This window comes from Mandrillus leucophaeus, unplaced genomic scaffold (assembly GCF_000951045.1).
Source record: "Mandrillus leucophaeus isolate KB7577 unplaced genomic scaffold, Mleu.le_1.0 Scaffold150, whole genome shotgun sequence".
NCBI classification, from domain to species: Eukaryota; Metazoa; Chordata; class Mammalia; order Primates; family Cercopithecidae; genus Mandrillus; species Mandrillus leucophaeus.
The window spans coordinates 3919910-3941330 of NW_012101477.1; the positions used below are offsets into that span (position 1 = coordinate 3919910).

General features: G+C 43.3%; 1 protein-coding gene across 1 annotated transcript in view; it reads right to left on the reverse strand.

Moving 5' to 3' along the window:
• CTNNBL1 (catenin, beta like 1) overlaps positions 1-21421 on the reverse strand; it is a 180276-nt gene that overhangs the window by 17086 nt on the left and 141769 nt on the right. The window contains exons 12-13 of the mRNA XM_011974984.1: positions 14813-14910; positions 12407-12487 (exon numbers count right to left, since the gene is read on the reverse strand). Coding sequence (XP_011830374.1) covers positions 12407-12487; positions 14813-14910 — 179 coding nt within the window. The remainder of the gene's footprint in view (positions 1-12406; positions 12488-14812; positions 14911-21421) is intronic.

Below are 21421 nucleotides of genomic sequence, written 5' to 3' on the forward strand. Positions count from 1 at the left end.
CATTGCGTGAGGCAGTCTGGATAATAACTACTGCTGTCATTACCCACCTACCAGAGAGGAGCAGCTCATGTTACTGGGGGCTTACTATGTGTCAGAATAGTGCCAAGGGCTTTCTGTATATTAACTCCTTTACCTCTCAGAAATATTGAGAGGCAGGGGCCAGGTGCTGTGGTTCACATGTGTAATCCTAGCACTTTGGGAGGCTGAGGGGGGCGAATCACTTGAGGCCAGGAGTTTGAGAGCAGCCTGGCCAACATGGCGAAACCCTGTTTCTACTAAAAATTCAAAAATTAACCAGGAGTGGTGGTGCACATCTGTAACCCCAGGTACTCGGGAGGCTGAGGCAGGAGAATTACTTGAACCTGGGAGGCAGAGATTGCAGTGAGCCAAGATCGCACCACTGCACTCGGCCTGGGGGACAGAGCAAAACTCCGTCTCAAATAATAATAATAATAATAATAATAATAATAATAATAATATTGAGAGGCGGGGATTCTTACCCCCATTTTAGATGAGGAAGCTGGCTCAGGCAGAACAAGCTCCTCAAGGCTAGTGGGTGGCAGAACTGGGACTCAAACCCCAGTCCATGCTCTTTTCATGCTACCATGTTTGTGTGGGTATAGATTTCAGAGTTGTCTGGAGAACAAAGGAAGATGTTAAATATTAGTGTGATAAGGAGGCTCACGAATGGAGCTTAGCAAAATTAAGTTTCTCTAATTAGGTCAGCAGTAGCCCTGGTGATTTTTTCCTTTTTCATACTTTTCTCCATCATCTGATCTTCTTTTAACCAGTTAGGTACACACTGCACCTTCTAGTTTCTCTATATTGTCATGTAGAAAGAACAAACTCAACAGAGCAATGCCAAACTCCATTTTCTTCTCTTTCCTCAGAACATCAAGACTCTGACAATGTTCAATTCGACATTCTACTTTTAGCCGTATGGCCACATGATTTGAAAGTGAAATTTTCAAATGTAGATCTGAGATACGACTATAGCTCATCTCCAAGAAACGCATCACCATTGCTGCACTGAACATGCACAGAGATGAAACAGAGATTGGCTTCTGAAGACGAAGTTTCTGCCCTGACAGTTTTAGAAGTGCCATAGAAACCAGCGTGCAGTGAAGTTGACTGTTGTCAGGATAGCCCTTATCTAGCCTGTTACAACTCTGTGGCATGGAATATTTACTGCTGAATGGATTCAGGGAAGCCAAACATAAATGTGTACTCAGTGTTTAAAAGGAAATAAAACAAGCAGAATGATTATAGAAAATAAGAAAGTGAGAAAGTGTGGGCAGTTCTCTATCTTCTCAAGTTTTGGTCTGTTTTAAAAAGAAGATGGCGTCACCTTTATTCTCCACCCATCTTACTCCATATAGACAGGGTCAACTTATAAATGGATTAATACACTTCTGACTCCTTTTATGGGTCCCCAAGATGCCACATAAAAAGCTGATCTTGAGATAAGGACTCGAGATGATTCCTTGGCTATCTGTGTGTGAGGAGGTAGAGCTGGCCATCTGAAAGAACTTTGAAGCGTGCCTGAAACTCCACAATGGCTGTTGTAAACTCCACCCATGATCAGCTGGCTAGGAGTCAGTCTCTGGAGAAGCAATGTAAGAGTTCTAGAAAAAAATTATCACCGCAAGCTTCTCCCTGCCTTATACCTTCCCTCATCAAAGGTCCTGGAGGAACTGAAGCTGTCTGATCTATAATAATACTCTGACGGCTATGCACTAAAGATATACAAGTGCACTTGTTTCTCTAGTGGCAGGGAAAAACTGAATTATGCCCAACCAACCAATGAGACATGTTTTAAAAATGGCAAGGAAAAGAACAGACAGAAGCTAGCTGGCCCATGTGGAGATCATACCTGCCTCCCAACCTCCTTAGTATATGGAGACTGAACTAACAGGTTACAAATATCCCATTCTAAAGAAGGCACCCAGCTTTCCCTTGCCTTCTTTCCCTCTCAAGAGACCTTGTGTGAGTGCAGGAAATATTCAAATTAGATACTGGAACTCCACTTAACTATGATATATATTATAAATTCTACAAATAAGTTCCTCTGCCAAGGTGGAACAGAGTCCTAAGAAAATGGGATCAGATCCCAGCTCGAATACTAATTTACTAGTGTCCTTAGGCGAGTCATTTAACTTTTCTTGGCCTCAGCTTCTTTGCTTGGAAACAGGAAGCCTGCACTAGATCAGGGAAGGCAAACAGAGTTCATCCAAAGTGCCAACTCAACCCACTGCAGTGAGTACAGAATATGATACAAATATCTGTCGTGAAGTCGAGGCGAAGCTCAGCGGAAGCAGCCCTGAAATCATTAGCAATGCCCACCCCGACTGCAGGAGGGGAGAGTGGCAGTGTGCCTCACCCCTCTTTCCCTGATCCGGTGCTCCTGAAGGTTCCTTTTGGCTTTGATAATCTGGGGCATGTCCAGGACCAAAGCACTTTCAATAGCCAGCTGTAACAGATTTCTACCTGCATATTGGTATGTGGATGGATTTAGGATGTTGGCTGATGGCGTTCCCAGAGAGAGGAGCCGCTATGAGAAATGCCTCAAGCTGGAGACACACATCACCGCTGCAACAGGACATGATGGTCAACACTGACGATTAGCTCATCCTTTCATCAATAAATTCATCTTCGCCGTGACAAAGACACAACCCCTGGATCTGCTGTGACCTTAGGCCATTTTAAGACAACAGGGGCGTGCAAGTCACGTACCCTTCAAATGGGAATGTGATGAGCAGAGATTAAAGGGACGTTCCAGGAATCCAGTAACTTCCTTAAGTGTCGTAAATATTTCTCACTTTACAAAACTTCAGAGTGAAAATCTATATGTACGTTGGACTGTATCTGAACAAGACAGGAGAGTTAAGATTTAAAGGGAGTCTTCCACAAATCAATTCACTCAACTCTCACCTTTGAAGAGCCTGAAGGTGACTGTCTTCTTTGTGAAGCAATGACAACTCAGCATCCATGCAGCATTTTTTACTGTGCAAAGCAGGGCACCTGCATTAACCTTACCTGCTGTACACGCCCTGTGTTGGGTATGTACAACAAATACCATTTTCAGATTTCACAGATGGAAAACATGAGACAGATGCCAAATGACTACCACTGGCTTTCAGTTGAAGACTTGAGTGGAATGTGATTCCATAGTCCCAGGCCTTTTCTATTAGTCCTTTCACACTGGCAAGAGATGGACAGCAAAAACCGAATCCTAACAATAGGGAAACTTCTCAAGTCCTTACTGAGTGCCAGGCACCGTGCTAAGCACTTTCATGGATTTCTCATTTTTCCTCGCAAGAATTCCAAGAGGTAAAAACTATTACTATTTTTACTTTTCAAATGGGAAATTGAGGCTTAAAGAGATGAATCTCTCCTAAGGTCACAAAGCTCACGGGGAACAGGAAACAGAACAGACACAGGACAGAAACTCATGCAAATTTGGCTCCAAGGCTGTGTTCAATTTACAGTTCGAAAAAGGAAAAAGGCTTTGTTTTATGCACTTTTCATAGTATTAGCGTATAAACAAATAGATGGGATATTTTTCTTTATGCCGTATCTGGTGACTAATGCAAACCAGTAGCATTAAAATGTAAGATCACCTAGCTTCTTGGCCTATAATTTCCTCATACATTGAAGAAACTTTTAAAAGGAAAACAAAAAAATCTACAGCTACACCAGCAAATTCCACATGCAATCTGAAAGAGCTAAAAAAAAAAAAGAGAGAGAGAGAGATACTCTGATAGGTTTTGTTTTGTTCATTCCATAAGAGAGGGTTAGAATAAAAACTTAGATGGTAATTCAGTGAATGGCGCATTAAGTAGAACAGATTGCAATTCACAGCAGCATAAGCCTGTTTGGGGGCTGCTAAAATAAACAGATTCATCTCCGAAGATACACAAGGAGGTGGTATGTGCAGCACCAAGGTGCCATTTCTGCAGGGTTGTGTGCGTGTGTGTTTCCCCCTCTTCCAGCCACATACTCACTTTAAATGTTAATCTGTCCTCAGGAGCACTACCAAATCACCATCTTTCCACACGCCTCCATCTCTTTCAGCAGTCAAGTCGCAAGCCCTCCAAATAAGCATGCGGATGTCATTTCTAATCTGCCCCTGACAGGCAGTGAGCTGCCCCTTGCTGATAAAAGGAGACAGTCATAAAAGAGGCTGCTATGAAGCCAATACGAACCTCTCTTGCTTTAATAACATGGGACATGACTCAGAGCTGAAACCTGAGGCCTCCACTCGGTCTCCAGTCATGGGTGGGAATTGCCTCACCATTCAGAAAATGCTGGTTGCCTATTTTCTTCCAAAGCAAGGGGAGAAACTTGAACCATGGGAGAGGGAAGTAACTAGAGATGGGAGAAGCATTAACACCAGCAAAACAAATCTTCTTCCAAAATCTTCTAAAATAGGGCGGACTATTAGAGAAGAATCCTAGAAACTGCAAGTCTTTTAGCTGGAAAACTGAGCCTGGAGAATCAGTAAAAGAAAATTCTTTCAAAAATGCACAGCTAACTGATGGCAGCTTTGGTAAGAATCCAAGGCTCTCAGACCACAGCTTTGCCCATAAACAAGTGACTGGCTACATGTTAGTTCTGTCTTAGCACATAAGCATGTGGCAGACTTTTACAAACAATCTCATTAATCTTCAAAATGACCCTATAATAAAGCTATCATGAAAATGAACACACACACACACAGGGCAAGGCATTTCCCAAGTGAACAGAGATCACGTGTGGCAAAGCTGAGATTTAATCTTGGGTTTGTATGACGCCATACTCATGTTCCTTCCATATTACCATGATGTTGCCATCACAAGTGTGATGCAAATTCTAAATTTACTTAAATTTAGTCAATTTCTAAATTTACATCCCCAATTAAAAAAAACCCAGACTGCTCATTTGAATTTTGACAACTTATACTCCGGTCTTGAGAGAATCAGTACTTCTGTGATAGCAGATACAATAATACAAGGCTGAAAATGACAACCCTACTGGAGAAACGGAGAAAGTAAATAAGATTAGTCCCTATTTGTGAAGACTTAGAGTTAGTTTAGAGGGAGAGACATAAGCATGCAGGCCCAAAATACTTGTAATAATAGCTACCACTTAGGGCATACTTCCCTGTGCCAGGAAATATTCCAAGGGATTTACATATACTACATTTACTTAATCCTCCCCACAATCCTACATAATGATAGGTACTATTATTTTCATCCTTTTCACTCATGAAGAAACTGAAGCAGAGAGTTTAAGTAACTTGCTTGTAATCACCCAGCTGGTAGGAGTCCGAGCCAGGATTTATGTCTATACAGTCTGGCTCCAGAGTCCCTGATCTTCAGCCTGAGACTGCAGTGCAAGGGTGCACTTGGGGCAAACAGGAGGGGCTCCCGGTGGTCTCAGGGAAGACTTTCTGCAGAAACTGTCAGGGAAACACTAAGCAAAATGCTTAGTACATGACAGACACTCAATACATGTTTATTGACTAATTTGTTTCTCAAAACTCTGAAGGATACAGAGTAAGAAATTAGCCAGCTTCATGAAATGGATGTGGAAAAGATGGCAGAGAGAGGTATTCTGGGCAGAGTTCAGAGCAACGGGCCAATGTCTAGAAGGTTTGAGAAAGCACAAGGTCAGGAAGCGCGAGTGGTACAGAAAGGCTTTCGCACATCACAAGGGTGAGGGATGTAGCTAGAGCAGCCAGCAGGCACCAAACTGGGTGAGGCACCATGAGGCCAGCACAGAAGGTTAGACTGCATCCCGAAGGTGATGCAAGGCCACTGTTTATTGTGTTTGGGTGGAGAAGTGCATACATGAATTTTCATTTTAGAAAAATCTTGGGTTGTTGTGTAGAAAATGAACTGGAGGGCCCAAACCTACAGATAGGCAGACTAGTTAGTTAGGAAGGTGCTGCACTAAGGGAAGAAAACAAATGATGGTAGCCTGAATGTAAGTATTGGTAGTAAAGAGAAAGAAAAGTGGATAGGCTGCAGAGATATCAGAGGTAAGCTGACCAGACTACGAGAGGTGGGAGGTGGAGACAGAGGAGTAAACAGATGATGCCTAGGTTTTTGACCTGGTCAAACTGGTAAACTGCCCTAATATGGGGAGTAGGGGAAGAGATTATATAGGGTTAGGGCCACAAGCCTGGTTTTAGACTCGCTAAGTCAGAAGAGCCTATGGGTGATGTCCAAGTGGCAGCTGGCTACATGAGTCTGCAGAGATTGAGGAGGCCCTGGCACCTAGCCCCGATCTCAGCAGACCTTGCAACAAGCCTATGGAGCTTGGTAGAGGGAGAGCCTATTAGCATCACTGAATGAGGACAGAGAGGATCAGAAAGGCAAAACAGTGCCCAAGGTCATACTGCAAGGTAAGTGGCAGAGGTGTGAGACAAGAATTCAGGTCCTCTGACTTCTCTTCCAAGAGCAAGAAGGATGACTGTGACTGGCAAGGGGGCAGGCAGGGAGGCAGTAGAGGGTGAATGAGCAAATGGTCGAAACTGGATATTAGGTAAAAGCACCACGTCCTCTGCCTCCAGCCCCCTCATCACTAGCCTTTACTGGCTGTAAGCTGTCTTTTGGCAAATCTATGGACTGAGAAAGTTTGGGAACCACAGGTTTAAAGAAGAGCCTAGGCTAGGCGCAGTGGCTCAGGTCTAACTCCAGCACTTTGGGAGGCTGAGGCATGAGGTTTCCTTGAGCACAGGAGTTTAAGTAAACCCTGGGCAACATAGAAAGACTTCATCTCTACAAAAAAATGCAAACATTAGCTGGGCGTGGTGGCATGCACCTGAGGTCTCAGCTACTCAGGAGGCTGGGGTGGGAGGATTACTTGAGCCCAGGAGTTTGAGGCTGCAGTGAGCTGTGATCATGCCATGCCACTGCACTGCACTCCAGCCTGGGTGACAGAATGAGATCCTGTCTAAAAAAAAAAAAAAAAAAAAAGGCTGGCAGTGGGAGAGGAGCTGGTAGGAACTCTCAGCAGGATTCTTTTTCAAAGCTTGCCCCAGAATCTTCCAGCAAGTTAGCAGAAAAATCGATGGCAGCCTCACACTTTCACTGTCTACCATCTCACCCAGTGTGTTAGGCGCATGTACCCCACACATTCACTCCTGCACTTCACCCCCTTTCATATAAATCTTTAAATGAGTTTCGAATGCAAAGGACAAAATCTGTTTAAGACATCAAGTCCTGTGGATACTGTTTCATTATAAGGAGTCCATCTTTTTCTTTTCAGGTAAAGCCTGGAATGATTTAACCGTGACAAAATTAGCATGCAATTTGTAAGTCATTACGGTGTAAAGTATGTGGTAAGAACACTTTATTGAACAAACCTGCTGAGTATAATTTTCCCAGGAACTGAAAAAGAGAAAACCTCTCTCCAAGGCTCTCCTCCCTCTTTTAGAAAAACCCTGCTAGTACCTGTATAATTATGTCTTCCTTCTGACGGCCAAAAGCCAGGCACGCTCTGTACATTTAGCCAATGGAAACGGGAAGGAATCCACAAGAAGTCAGGATGCCTTCCCAACAACAGGCGTCTTAGTATTTTCTGGGCTTCAAGTCATTTGGGGAGTCAGGTGAAATCTGCTGAGACAAGAACCCTGGATATTTCCAGACCACAAGAACTGCTGCTCACTAGATGGGTCTTAAGAATTACATGCCCTTGAAAAGTTCAGGCCTAATCTTGTTCACCAGAAACCACTAGGGTATGTCCAGAGACATTATGGCCCTGGAATCTCAGAGACTTTGAATACAACATAAAAGCAGAAGGCCACTGCCCAGGACATGGAAGTCTTTGCTAGTTACAGATTATTGTAATACGCGATTTGAACTAAATGTGTATACAATTATCTCTCAGTCCTGTTGATTCTTCCAAGTATTTTTCGTTATTAAATATTGCTACAGTTATGCCACAGAATCCACAAAACCGTACTTAAATATTTTTAGTGACGGGTCTAATCACAGAGAAAACACAAATCAGGGTTAAAAATTAGTGTTAAGAAATAATGTGGAAAGCCCAGGGTGACTCGCCCTATCTTCCTTAACACTCACAGACAGATACTAATTTCACCTACTGAGCAGTGGTCTTTCATTTACTGAATGTCAGGCACAATGTCCTGAGAAAATGATGAACAAGAGAGATTACAGTCCCAGAGATAGAGCGTAAACAAATAAATGAAATAATTACAGGTTCTGAAGCAGCTAGGGGGAGAGGGCTCGCTTACATATGGTAATCACTGAAAGCCTCTCTGAGGAGGCGACATTTTACTGAGACCTGATAGCAGAAGGAACAGCAGAGAGAGGAGGCTCAGGGCAGAAGGGAGTGGGAAATGTAAAGAAGGAAAGAAAGGCTGTGTGGCAGGAGGGGCCTAGTGGCAGGAGAAGGGGTTGGAGAAGCAGGGAAGAGTCAAGTCATGCAAAACCTCCTGTAGCAGGCAATCACGACAATGGGTGTGTGCATGTGTGCAGGGACGGGGCAGTGAGGACGCAAACAGTCCCTGTAGAGAAAAGAAAGCTAAAGGTTTTCTGACCACCTTCTGTGTGCCAGGCCCTGTGCAAGCAGCTTTCGTGCATAATACATTCACTGACATCATATCCCTACATACATAACTTCTCAAAGTACACAAACTGGGACATACACCTTAAACACAAACCAAACACCACCAAGGAAGAAAATAAGGACAGGCCAGTTCAATTGTTTGCCCAGTCGGAGAACCAGGAAAAAGCCTGGCTATAAAGCCCATGCTCTTCCTCTCACACCCTCCACTAGTGGAAGGTACCCCTCCTCTCCGCCTTCACTTGGCTTCCCACTGCTGCTCCTTTGCTGTTTCACTCCAGACTGGAAATGCCCTAGACATCCCTACCTTTTTAGGTTCAGCACGAATGCTCAGCCACAAAACTAGCCCCCCTAGAGTTTAGGGTGACTCCAGCCTTAGATGACCTCTCCCCACTCCCTGGACCCTCCAGTCCTCGGCTGTAACACCACCCCTAGGCCCATTCTTTTCTTGGCATTTTTACTTCTCACCCCCAGTCAGTGCCTGCCTTTGCAGGCACCTCATCAACATTTGCCAAATGACTAGATTCTCTCTAGTGACCTGGTCAACTGCAAACCATGGGCACTTGCACTGCACCCAGAGAAGTCTGAAGTTCACAGGGAAGGTGATGGCTGAGACAATAAAAATACCAATACTTGAGCCTGTTATCTTAGGTTTTTTGGTTGCAGACTTGGTGAGGTATGTGAGAGATTATTCATTACTGATCTGATAGTCAATGTCATCAAAATGCCCGAAAAATAAGCATTCAATTCAAGTCAACAAATATTTGCTGAGCTCCCAATTGGTGTAGGACATTCAAATTTAATGGGGGTGAGGAGACAAACTGTCTGCGACTTCAGAGAGCACACGGCATGAGGCAGAGGTGAAAAGGAGGTCGTGTTGTTCTAAGTCACTTTACACCTGTGAGGCGGCTTCATCTGCTAGGATGGCGCCTGAGTGCTGGCAGCAAACGCTGCTCACAAACTCATCCCTCACCCCTACCCGCCCTGGCTCTCTGCATAACACTGAGGCTGCTGAGCACTAATGGCCTTGGAATGTTTGCCAGTGCCCAGCAAAACGGCCTTGGCATCAAGGAGACAGATGTTTGTCAGGGAACGGCAGGGCCCCGGTGCCCGTGGCACACAGCAGCTCTGTGAATGCTGGGAGAGTGGCTGCAGCGATTACTCTCCGTCAGTGCTAATCAATTTCACGCCCTCTTCAATGCTGATAATAGATAATCTTTTGGGAAGCAGGCCAAGTTTCCTAACAGCTACGAGCAAGCTGCTCCCTGACACCCAGCCACTTATCCGGTCTCCCTCAAAAAAAGTCTAAGCTGCACCTCAAACAAAGCATCTGACGGTGCCAACACTGTTCTGCTAGGCGACTCCTTCTGGTAAGGAGAATGCTCTCAGGAAAAGGACTGTCTGCCTTACTAAAAAGTTACACAAGAATTCCAAAGGAAGCTAGGAAATTCTAGCAGCAGCAGCGGCGGCGGCAGCTTCTACTTACTGAGCGAAGTACTTTCTATACTTTATGCTTAGTCTTCATAATAACCTTTAACGGGAGGTGTTTTGTTTTTATTTTTTGAGACAGGGTCTCGCCCTGTCACCCAGACTGGAGTGCAGTGGCACAATCTCGGCTTGCTCCAACCCTCACCTCTAAGGCTCAAGTGACCTCTCGGGCCTCAGGCTCCCCAGTAGCTGGGATTACAGGATTCTGGCCTCAAGTGATCTGTCCGCCCTGGCCTTCCAAAGTTTTAGGCCTACCCTAAAAAGGTAGGCTGTCTGGCCTCCCAAAGTTCAGGTGTGAACCACCGCATCTGGCCCAAAGGGAGGTGTTTTTATTCTAATTTTACAGATGAGAAAATAAAGCTTAGGAAGGTCACCTCGATTGTCCAAGATCTCAGAGCTAGAAGTGGCAAGATTACCTTTTCTACTAGACTGCACCTCTATCTAGAAGACCAGTCAGTCACTGACCAACCTATCACTGTGCTTTTAATCCATTCCATTGTCCAAAAATGGCAGAGTTACCAAAGGGTGTTTAACTTAACCTGAGGGAATGAGGGAAAACAGGAAGCTCGAGGGGTTGGATCACCTTGCCCAGTATCAGGTTATAGCCCAGAAACTGAGGCTACATGAGGCAGAGTGACAAGCCATAGCTGGCAGTGATTTAAAGGTGGTGCTTGCTCTTAAATCCTAGGTCCCCTGACTCCCAGGTCTTCCTTTTGCCACCCCTCAAAACCTCCCTAGCAGATAACATCAGGGATTCCGTCACGGCTGCAGTTCTAACTGTCTAATGGCTGTTTCTTTACAAAAGTCCAGGGAATTTCAAGTTGTTTCTAATTATCATTCAGATAAAGAGAAGGGGTACATTACTCCCACAATTTAACAACCACTGAGTGTCCTTCATGTCCAAGTTACTGTACAGGGAAGAAAAGCTGGAAACGGAAAGTTTAATTGAAGAACAAAGGGGTTGGGGTGAATTGGAATGAAAGAATTGTGGTGGAACATGCTAGTATCTAAAGTCCAGCCTCAGAATTTAGAGTCTTTGCCTTTTATCTTGCAGTAGTATCACTGTATAAAAGGAGAAAGTCCCAGTTAATCAATTCAATCAATCCACAAACTTCTGAGGACTTACTAAGTTTAGTGATCATACAGAAATCACAAGAATGAAAAGTACAGCTACCTATCTGCTGGGGTTCATGAATGAAGGTATATTTTATGAAAGGGGAGAGGGGGATAAGAAGTGGCAAAGAGAAACAGGACACAGGTAACAAGGCCACTGTCTCCCCACATCTCCCCAGCCCTAGTCTCTCACTCTGGCCTGAGGCATGCCCTGAAGGAAAATGCTGGTGTAATTCCCAATGCACACGAAAGCCTTAGCCGAATGGTCCCAACACAGGGGAGGGGAGGGCTATACTAAAATTAGTTCTTCCACCAGTGAAGTTCAAAAGCCTCAAGTGTATCTTTAAGACAAGACTGAAAAGAAGGATGGAGTGATGCAGCAAAACAAGATCACAAGGAAAATGAGGTCTCCTGTAGACTTGGAAAAAAGTAAGCCAGGCGTCATTTTATAATGTGACTGAAGACTTGAGAAGTATCTTGTAGGAGAGTCAATACGAATCGGACATTAAACAGTGACAGGAAAACTTACCCTGATTAAGGAACACAGATGGAAAGCTACAGTGGCCAGAGAAGGCAGAGAACAAAATGGAAGGAAGTAAAAAACACAGAGGGTGGGGTAACACCATAGTAAGCAGAGTCCCTCAAGAAAAAACGTCCAGCAGGTGTCCCTTCTCTCAGCAGCCATCAACATGAGAAAACAAGAGTTAGCCCTTCAGAACCTGTGGTTTGGCTTGGCTGCAATGCATCTGAGCTTCCATTCTCTAGGTCTCCAGTTTTCCATCTGTAAATGGGGTAACTGGGTTCCAGGACCATTCAGTTTTCTTCCAGCTCCTCTACCCTGTGATCACCCTTCCTCAGCATGCCTCCCTCAGGATTTCAGAAGCCAGCAAGTGTGAGTACTAAGACATGCTCTGCCAACATGGTACCAGGTCAGAGCCCTGTACTTTGGGCAGATTTTCGAAGAGAAGCTCTTGTCAAGGGTGCCTGTGCTGTCCACCCAGACTCCCAGGTCAGACCTGGATGGATACTACACATACTTCTTCCTGAAAGGCTGTCACTGTTGTCAGAAGGGCAGTCATAACCACTTGGCAGACCATCATCTGCTCTACTTTTACAACATGTTAGATGGCACTGCTGTCCTTACCTATCCTGTGGGGAGATACGAGGAACAAAAGGGAACCAAATGGAGGGCAAGTCAATAGCTGGTAAAAAGAAAGACAGGGATACGTACGTGTTTTTCCCCTTCAATCTTCTTGTCCGCCACCTGCATTGCACCCAGATATTTAAAATGCAACTCCATTAGTCTGTCAACCTGAAAGAGAGAGATTTTACAGGCCTGAGTGGGAAGGAAAGACAACGCACAGCAAGAGAACAGTAGCGCTCTTATTCATCTCACTGTCGCTCCTTACAAAGGGAGGCCTGCTCCGGCACTCCTTACAGCGGATGAGAGAAGCTTTGCTTAGGGACACATCAGGAATGGATCAAAGGGCTGGGGCAGAACAAAGCAAACACTTAGGATGAATGCAGTTTGAACCAGGCCATTCCCGAAAGGAGGCTATGCATTCTCAGCCCTTCTAGAACTCCCAGGAATGCACGTTGTTAAAAACAAATAAATAAATAAAAATTCAAGTCCCTTCTTGCCAAGAGAAGGAGCTTGAAGTTACACACTTGATATTCACTTACAACTTTGCAGAAATTTCTTTTTTCAAACTGAAACCTTTCATGTTCAGATTCTGCCCCAGAGCTGATCTTTTTAAAAAAATGCCTGAGTCAAATCTTTTTAGTTGCTTTTGAGTCAGAAGACAGAGCAAGAAAACCTCCTTTAGCAACTTTAAAAAAGGCCCTGACTTTTGCTTGGCAGTAACTTAAAAATCAGTTTTAAGTTGAGCAAAGTCATGCTTCAAACATGGCTTGAGGAACACTCAGTGGGTTTGAAAAAGTTTTGTTTTTTTCCCCAAGACTCCAAAATGACTGAAGAAACACTGTGAAGCCAGCCCAGACTCCTGACTTATCTTTTTATCAGGTTGGCACCATCATAGCCCTTGGCAACTCTGGCATTCATTTACCCAGGAGCTGATACTGGTTGGTTAATAGGAGATGTTCCGTCAACATGCCATCAGATAGTCTGAGAAGACTGTGGTCACACCTTCTTTAGCCAACACTGATGACCCTAAGACCTTAATGTTTCAGCTTATAAAGTATTTTCATGACCATTATTTCCTTAAACTTTGAAAAACACCTGACAAGGTGTGCAGGGAAGATAGGTAGCAAACCCCATTTTAAAGATGAGGAAACTGAAGCACAGATGTTAAATGATGTCACCAGGGTGACGTGACTACTAAGATGCTCCGTGTCCTAACTTGAAGGCCTCTTCATCATGCTATACTCCTGGTGAGGGTAGAAAAAATGGTCAGAGGTAGCTCAAAGAGACAGTCTTAAACCTTTCTTGGGTAAGTTACATAATGTCTCTAAGCTTCAACTGCCTTGCCTGTCAATGCAAATAATAACTATACAAGGATAAATAAACCACAGTGTTGTGAGAATATATGCAACGATGAAAGTCATCTGCTCTATTATCCAATCCACAGTAGTCACTCAATAAATGGTAGCTCTTATTACTGTTAAAAATCCTATCGTCTGGCATACTAGATAAAGATATAAAATATCCATCTAAACTCATGTAACTGGGTTCCCAGCTTCCATAGCCCAATCCATCTAATCTCATATAATTGCGGTCCCAGCTTCCATAGCCTGATCCATCTAATCTCATGTAACTGTGTTCCCAGCTTCCACAGCCCGATCCATCTAATCTCATGTCTAACTGTGTTCCCAGCTTCCACAGCCCGATCCATCTAATCTCATGTAACTGTGTTCCCAGCTTCCACAGCCCGATCCACTTAATCTCATGTAACTGTGTTCCCAGCTTCCATAGCCCGATCCACTTAATCTCATGTAACTGTGTTCCCAGCTTCCATAGCCCATTCCATCTAATCTCATGTAACTGTGCTCCCAGCTTCCACAGCCCGATCCATTTAATCTCATGTAACTGTGTTCCCAGCTTCCATAGCCCATTCCATCTAATCTCATGTAATTGCGGTCCCAGCTTCCATAGCCCATTTAAGGCAGGCTGTACCATTTCCTTATCATTATCTTCATTTTATTACCACCACCTTAGTAAGACCTTATCTAATTCACCTCCCATTGGCCCTCCAAGATGAGTATTGATGTCTCCATGTTGAAGCTGGGGAAACTGAGGTTCAGAGCGGTACACATCTCAGAAGTGGTGAAAACAGGCTCAAATCTCAAGTCTGTATCCAAAGCCAATGCTCTTAATCACTTTGCTATGCTGTGCAACACCCCTCAACAAAAATCCTAGTCTAATCCATGCTCTTTGGGTCTAAAAATCCCCCTCAAGTACTACTAGTGGTATCATCCTCAGGTGTTACGACTCCCAGGAGAATGCATTTGGAGATGAAAAGCAGAATAACCAGAAAAGCCTTTGACATGCAAAACAACAGGGCCCAGATGCTAGAAAAGAGAATTCTAGGGTAGGACCACTACCTAGTGGTCAGATCACATCAGGTAAAGAGCCTTTCTACCAGTCCTAGTCCCATCTTTACAGTCCAACATCACCCACCTTCTCGCTGTCATTTTCGGTGAATTTATTCAGAAGCCGGGTTCGCTGCTGCCCTCTCAGGTTCCGCAGGAGGGAAGCCAGGATCGAACAGACATGCTCTGGGTTGGGAAAGAGAAAAGAGAACATGCTGAGATCAGAGCAGTAATTATTACCTCTCTTCAACCTCATCTGGTTCTATCGAGGGGGGGATAAGTAGGCCTCTCTGACTGCTGCTATTGATTAATAAGACAAGAACCTAAATTGTGTCACTAAAAAACCGAACCGATCTTCACACCGCACAAAAAATATATTCAAAAGGGATGATATCCTCAAGGACAACTTGAGCAAGTGAATCAAAACTAAGTTAGAATTCCTTTTCCGTCTGGAATTAATTGATTTTTATTGTCCACAACAGAATCTCAAACTAATCCTGCCTTTACAGAAATAACCTGTGAATAGAATATGAACACCAGCCATGACATGAACAAATAATGGATGAGACATGTTCTATCGAATTCTCAAATTACCTTATAACTTTCCCAAGTAAACAGCCTGGAATTAAATACGAAATATGACAGGGACCCAGTGCTATCACTTGCATTCTGGGGCAGCTAACACCCCTGCTTCGAGTTTAAAGGTGGCTGGACTATAAGCACTTCAAAACGGTTAACAGGGCTTTCTGAGTTCAACAACCCAGCGGCTTCTATTATGAAATACTATTATTCTACTCTTGGAAGAAGAGGGTAATTGAAGGGTATATTACAGGCTTCAGGTGTAAAGAGATTCTTTTCTTCAAAAAGAACTTTCAAAAAATCAAGAATAATGACCTTGAAAAGGAGGTGACAAAAGTCTACTCGTGGAGAAATGGCAGAACAAAGTTTATTTTGAAATAAAATGCTCACAGTGTGAACAACAGTTTATTTGAAAACTGAGGAGCATCTTCCTATGCCAAAGTTACCTTGGGTTCCCAAGAATGTCACCTGACTATGGAGGTCACAAGGAAGCATTCTTACTTCTCGGATTATAGCACGGATATAATTTTGTGCCAGTGTGTTTTTCTTCACTGAATAAGCATCCCCCACCCCCTCGCTTCCCTAATTTCTTAATGTTGGAGTTATAGAGTCCTTAAGATTTCTATTTTCTATTTATATACACATCCCTGGTGATCTCATCTTGTCCCATGGCTTTGAAAACCATTTATATGCTGACGACTCACAAATTTGAACCTATAGGTCAGTCCTGTCCTCTGAATGCTGACTGATATATTCAACTGTCTACCTGCCCTCTCCACTTGGCTGCCTAACATCCTACCAACCTTTTTTCCTTAACTTTCATTTTGAGACAGGGTCTCATACTGTCACCCAGGCAGCGGCACAATCAGGGCTCACTGCAGCCTCGACCTCTGAGGCTCAATCAATCCTCCTGCCTCAGTCTCCTGAGTAGCTGGGACTACAGGCACACAACACCATGCCTGGCTAATTTTCTAATTTCTGCAGAGATGGGGTTTAGCCATGTTACCCACGCTGGGGCTGAACTTCTGGCCTCAAGCAATCCACCTGTCTTCACTTTCCAAAGTGCTGGGATTACAGGTGTGAGCCACTGTGCCTGGCTGGTTCTTTTAAACTTAACATGTCCAAAAATAAGCTCCTGATCTTCCTCCTTAAACCTGTTTCCCATAGTGGTTTCCATCTAACTAATGGCAACCAGAATCTCCAGTTTCTCCCGCCAAAACCAGTGAAAATGCCCTTGATTCTCTTCTTTTTCACATGTCCCACGAGAAACCTCATCAGCTTTACCTTCAAATCATATCCAGTATCTCACCTCTTCTGACTACTACCACCACTGCTACTACACTACCCTCGTCCACATCACCATCATTTCTTGCTTGGAATAGTCAATAGCCTACTAGTGAGTCCGTCTGCTTCCACCCTTGTCTGCTTTGGCCTAATCTCCATAGAGCAGCCAGCACGATTCCTTAGGTTAACACCTAAAGTCAGGTCTGTTTAACACATTCCAGTGACTCCCCAACTCAGACTAAATGTTGCTTCTAACGTCAGGTTGTTCCTGCCTCGGGGCTTCTGCACTTGCTATTTCCTCTGCCTGAAATGTTCCTCGGCAGATTATCTGCATGGCTTACTCTTTAAATCTGGTTTTACTCCACTGTCATCCTCTCAGCAAGGCTTCCCTTTGACCACCCTATTGAAAAATGCAATGCCTTACATGGCTATTCTCAAGTCTTACCTGCTTTATTTTTCTCTTTGTCAGGTGTTACTTTCTAAAATACTCTATCATTTATTTATTTATTTATTTATTTTGTTCACCATCTCCCTTCAATTAGAACACAAATTCTCTGCAGGCAGATATTTTAAGTCTGCTCTGTTCATTTCCACATCCCTGGTTCTAAAACAATGTCTGGCACATGGTAGGTGTTTTGCGAATACTTGCTGAATGAATGGGAAGAAAGCAGGTTATCAATATAAAAGTTTTCAGTGGTGGAGGTGGGCGTGGGGGCAAACTGGCCACTTTTGAATTCTGGATATGTTTCAAATGCCTTCAAATACCTTTTGCACTTCTATATATAATGCCTACCCCCAATTCAGAGCAATACTACTTTTGCATTGATATATGCTTTCAAACTGTTCAGTTACAAAATGGTCCTTAAAGAGTTTTTGTACGTGAGAGTAGGTAAATGGCTTTTTCTGAGGGTGCCATCAATTTCAATAACATATTTCTAATTGGTAGAATCCATTTTTTTAGGTATTGAAAATACAACATTTTTCTTAAAATATGCTGTGGACAGAGGTACTATATACCTTCTCAAGATTCCAGGCTCCCCCAGTATCTTCCTCTCAACTTTTATGTAAAGCTAGGATTGAGCTGGTGGAACCTCCATCTGCTGTAGTCACTCGCTGGGGTGGGGTGAGGGTAGAGAGTAGTGGAGAGGGCCCTGCCTCCACAGGAAGACAAAAAACCCCATGAACCCAAGGTAAGGACGGTGAGCTAACAGAGCTCAGCTCAGGGTGAGAAAGTAGGGTAAGAAGGCCGGGCGCGGTGGCTCAAGCCTGTAATCCCAGCACTTTGGGAGGCCGAGACGGGCGGATCACAAGGTCAGGAGATCAAGACCATCCTGGCTAACACGGTGAAACCCCGTCTCTACTAAAAAAATACAAAAAAAAAAAAGAAAGTAGGGTAAGAAAGGAACGTCTGTGAAGACGCACTTCAGGGAAAGTGCTCCGACCTTTGTGTATGCCAAGGAGAGAAGGTTAGGGGCGGGAAGAACGAGGGACAGGATCAACTCTGTAACCTTGTGCCAACCAAGCTGGAAGTAGCTGTGATTTCTTCAGCTGGTGAACAGATACGGGACAGGCCATAACAAATGCAGTGAATTCTAACAAGATCAGTTCTGAAACTTTGGAATTATTTAGTACGACAGCTGGTGACAACATCCTGGTATTATATACATGACAATCTGACAACTACAGAGGAAGGAAAAAAAAAAATCAGAGCCAAAGCTCTCATCGATTATTTGAGCCAAATTTCTCATTGTATGATGGAAAAACTGAGGCCCAGAGAGAAATGACTTGTCCACACAGCTAATTGGTGAAAGAGGTAGAACTCAAACTTCGGATTACTCACTCCCTCATTCACTGACCAGTTTACCTCTGTGCCTAGCAAGTGCTGAGTGTTCAGGGCCAAAAACAAACAACACAGCCTCCCTAACCTGAAGGAGCTCCTCATTTGGTGAAAAAAACGAAACAATTACAGCACTGTTACAAGTTCCATTACTGAGGGAGGCAAACAGGACGTGGGCAACATAGAGGAGGCACAACTGACTTCCAAGGATTCCCACTGGACATAACCAACAACTGAAAATCTTAAAAAACAAAGAAGAGCCACAGCCAACAAGACAGAGAAAAGGAGAGAACATTCCAGGCAGAAGGAACAATACATGCAAAGATCAGTTTGAATCAGTTTGAATGGAGTGCCATGTCCATGTGGCAGAGGGGAGGCCAGTGAGGAAGGCAAAGGTTGACCATGGAGAACAGGGGCAAGGGCCTACCAGTGAATTTTAAGCTGGGGAGAGAGAGCATTGGATCTGAGTTTACACCAATCTCCTCAGCAGCCACAGTCCTTTCAGAGATCAAGATCAAGAAAATGTTTCTCTTTCCTGATACATTTTTTGTATTTCCTTATCAACGTTCCTTCTTTGCCTGGGCTATTAGGAAGCTCAAAGATGAATTTATACTCAACCACAGAAAGCAATTTCTTTTATTCTTTTGTTGTTACTGATTCCCTTCACCCCCTACCAATGGAGTTTAAAATAAAAGCAATGGATGTATGAGGTAAAAATCAAACTACATGAAAAGGTACAATGTGTACTTGATATTTATTGAGCATCTATACTATTTCTTTTCTCATATTCCTTCCACGAACTCATTCTTCTCTCCCAAGAAAAACTACAAAGTACCTTGTGAACATTTTCAGGGGGAGAATTCTGCATTTCATATATAAAAATATTCCCTAATATATCTTTCCATATCGGCACACACACTTCATTTTTAAAAATGGCTATCTAGAATTCCACTGAGCTTCTTTATCACAATTTTAACTAGCGCCCATTCCCGGTATTTTAGGTAGTTTCCAGTTTTGTGTTATTTTATTCTTGCTGTTAGAAGCAATGCTGCAGTGAGTATACAATTCCACATATTTTGGCTTACTTTCGCACAAATATTCTGAAAGTCCATTCCTAGTAGTGGAATTAGGGCATCAAAAGAAATTTACATACGAAATGTTGAAAGACACTGACAAACTGTCTTCCAAAACAGTTATATCAATGACATACCCACTATTAGTATATATATGAGCATCTGTCTTCCCATATCCTCACACAGATTGCATATTATCCAACTTAGTAATTGTGACAACCCACAAGGTGAAAAATGAGATCTTCTTTTGATTAGCATGTGTTTGTTCTTGTTACGAATGAGGTGAAACATCTTTTCCTATGCATATTACGGTTCTCCAGAGAAACAGAATAGGATATATAAAAATATACAGAAAAAGATTTATTATGAGGGATGGGCTTGTGCAATTATGGAGGCTGAGAAGGCCCGTGATCTGTCATCTGCAGGCTGAAGGCCCAGGAAAGCCAATGGAGTAGTACCAACCCAAGCCCAAAGGAATAATGTCTTGCCAGTGATTTGGGTATCCCACAGCCCAGTCAACTGAACATAAAATTCACCATCACACTATGTTTATTGGCCACTTGTATTGCTTTTTCTTGAACTGCCTGGCCTTATCCTTTGTTCAATTTTGACTTCTATGAACTCTTTATAAATTAAGGATATTACCCTTTTCCATATATGTTGCAAATAGGTTCCCTAATGTAACATTTGTGTTTTGACAAATTCTTATTCAAAGCTAAGATTTAGTGCCACCATATTGTTTTGCTGAAAGCTCCTTCAAATTCCTATTTGAACATAAGTAGGGTATAATAATAACTGTCATCATTTTTATTGTTTATCTATGCCAGTAGGCTTGAGTCTGTACACAATTTTTTCACTGAATCCTTACAACTAAGCTGTGGAAAAGGTACCATCCACATCTCCATTTTATAAATGTGGAACCCAAGGCTCAGCGAGATTAACTGACTTAAGGTCATGTGCTTGAGTAGGTGGCTGGATCTTAGATCTGAATCTAAGTCGCCTGATTCCAAACTGTAAGCTTTTCCTACCATGTTATGTTTCCCACATATAAAAGGCAATCATCAATGCTATTAAAGAAGGAAGGTAAATGAGACCATGCAAAGCCTGAAAATATGCCTCATTATTTGGGCTTACTGTGCCCAAAAGACAGGCACTATATAAATGTGGATTTAAAAAATTAACAGTTTTAACAAGAATAAAATGAAGTAAAAGGCCATATGGAGTAAGACATGAATAACAACCGTCTTTCTCTATTTTACAGAATTAGTCTTTGCAGAAGCAATTTCCACCACAGTCTAAATAAAGAAGAGACTTTGGGTTTCAGGCAGTTCCACAAAAATACTGAACCAGAACTTCTCAATAATTTTCTCTTTTAATCTTGCTGATTAAGATGGATGAGAAAGAGTTGCAAGAGAATGTTCTTTATATACCTCAACAAGATGGGGGAGGGAGGGCTGGGTGCTGGTGGTGCAGAGAGGGTATCAGGAGCTGTAATTTTCAAAGAGAAAAATGTAATAAACAGAATAACCATCTTCTTTGGCAGCAGATGACACTTGCATGCATTTCCACGGCTCACCCCTGTCTGGAGCAAGATATACCATGATCAATTGCAATGGTATATTAAGAATAAATGACATTTACCTATTTGTTTCGTATTTAAGGCCAATTGACACCTACGGCCTTCCACCTCTCTATCCGGATGCTGAGGCATGCCACAGGCTACCGGTGCCTATGACAGGGAAACACTTCAGCCGTCCCAAGTTTACACATATATACACACACCAAGTTTCATTAGCTACTAATAAATACAGCTTCCCCAAGAACAGATTTCAGCCCAAGGTGGTGTCAATTTTTCATGCACCAAGGAGATGCGGAGAGCTGCTGGCACAGGGAGCAGGGGAGATAACAGGTTTATCTGCTGGCC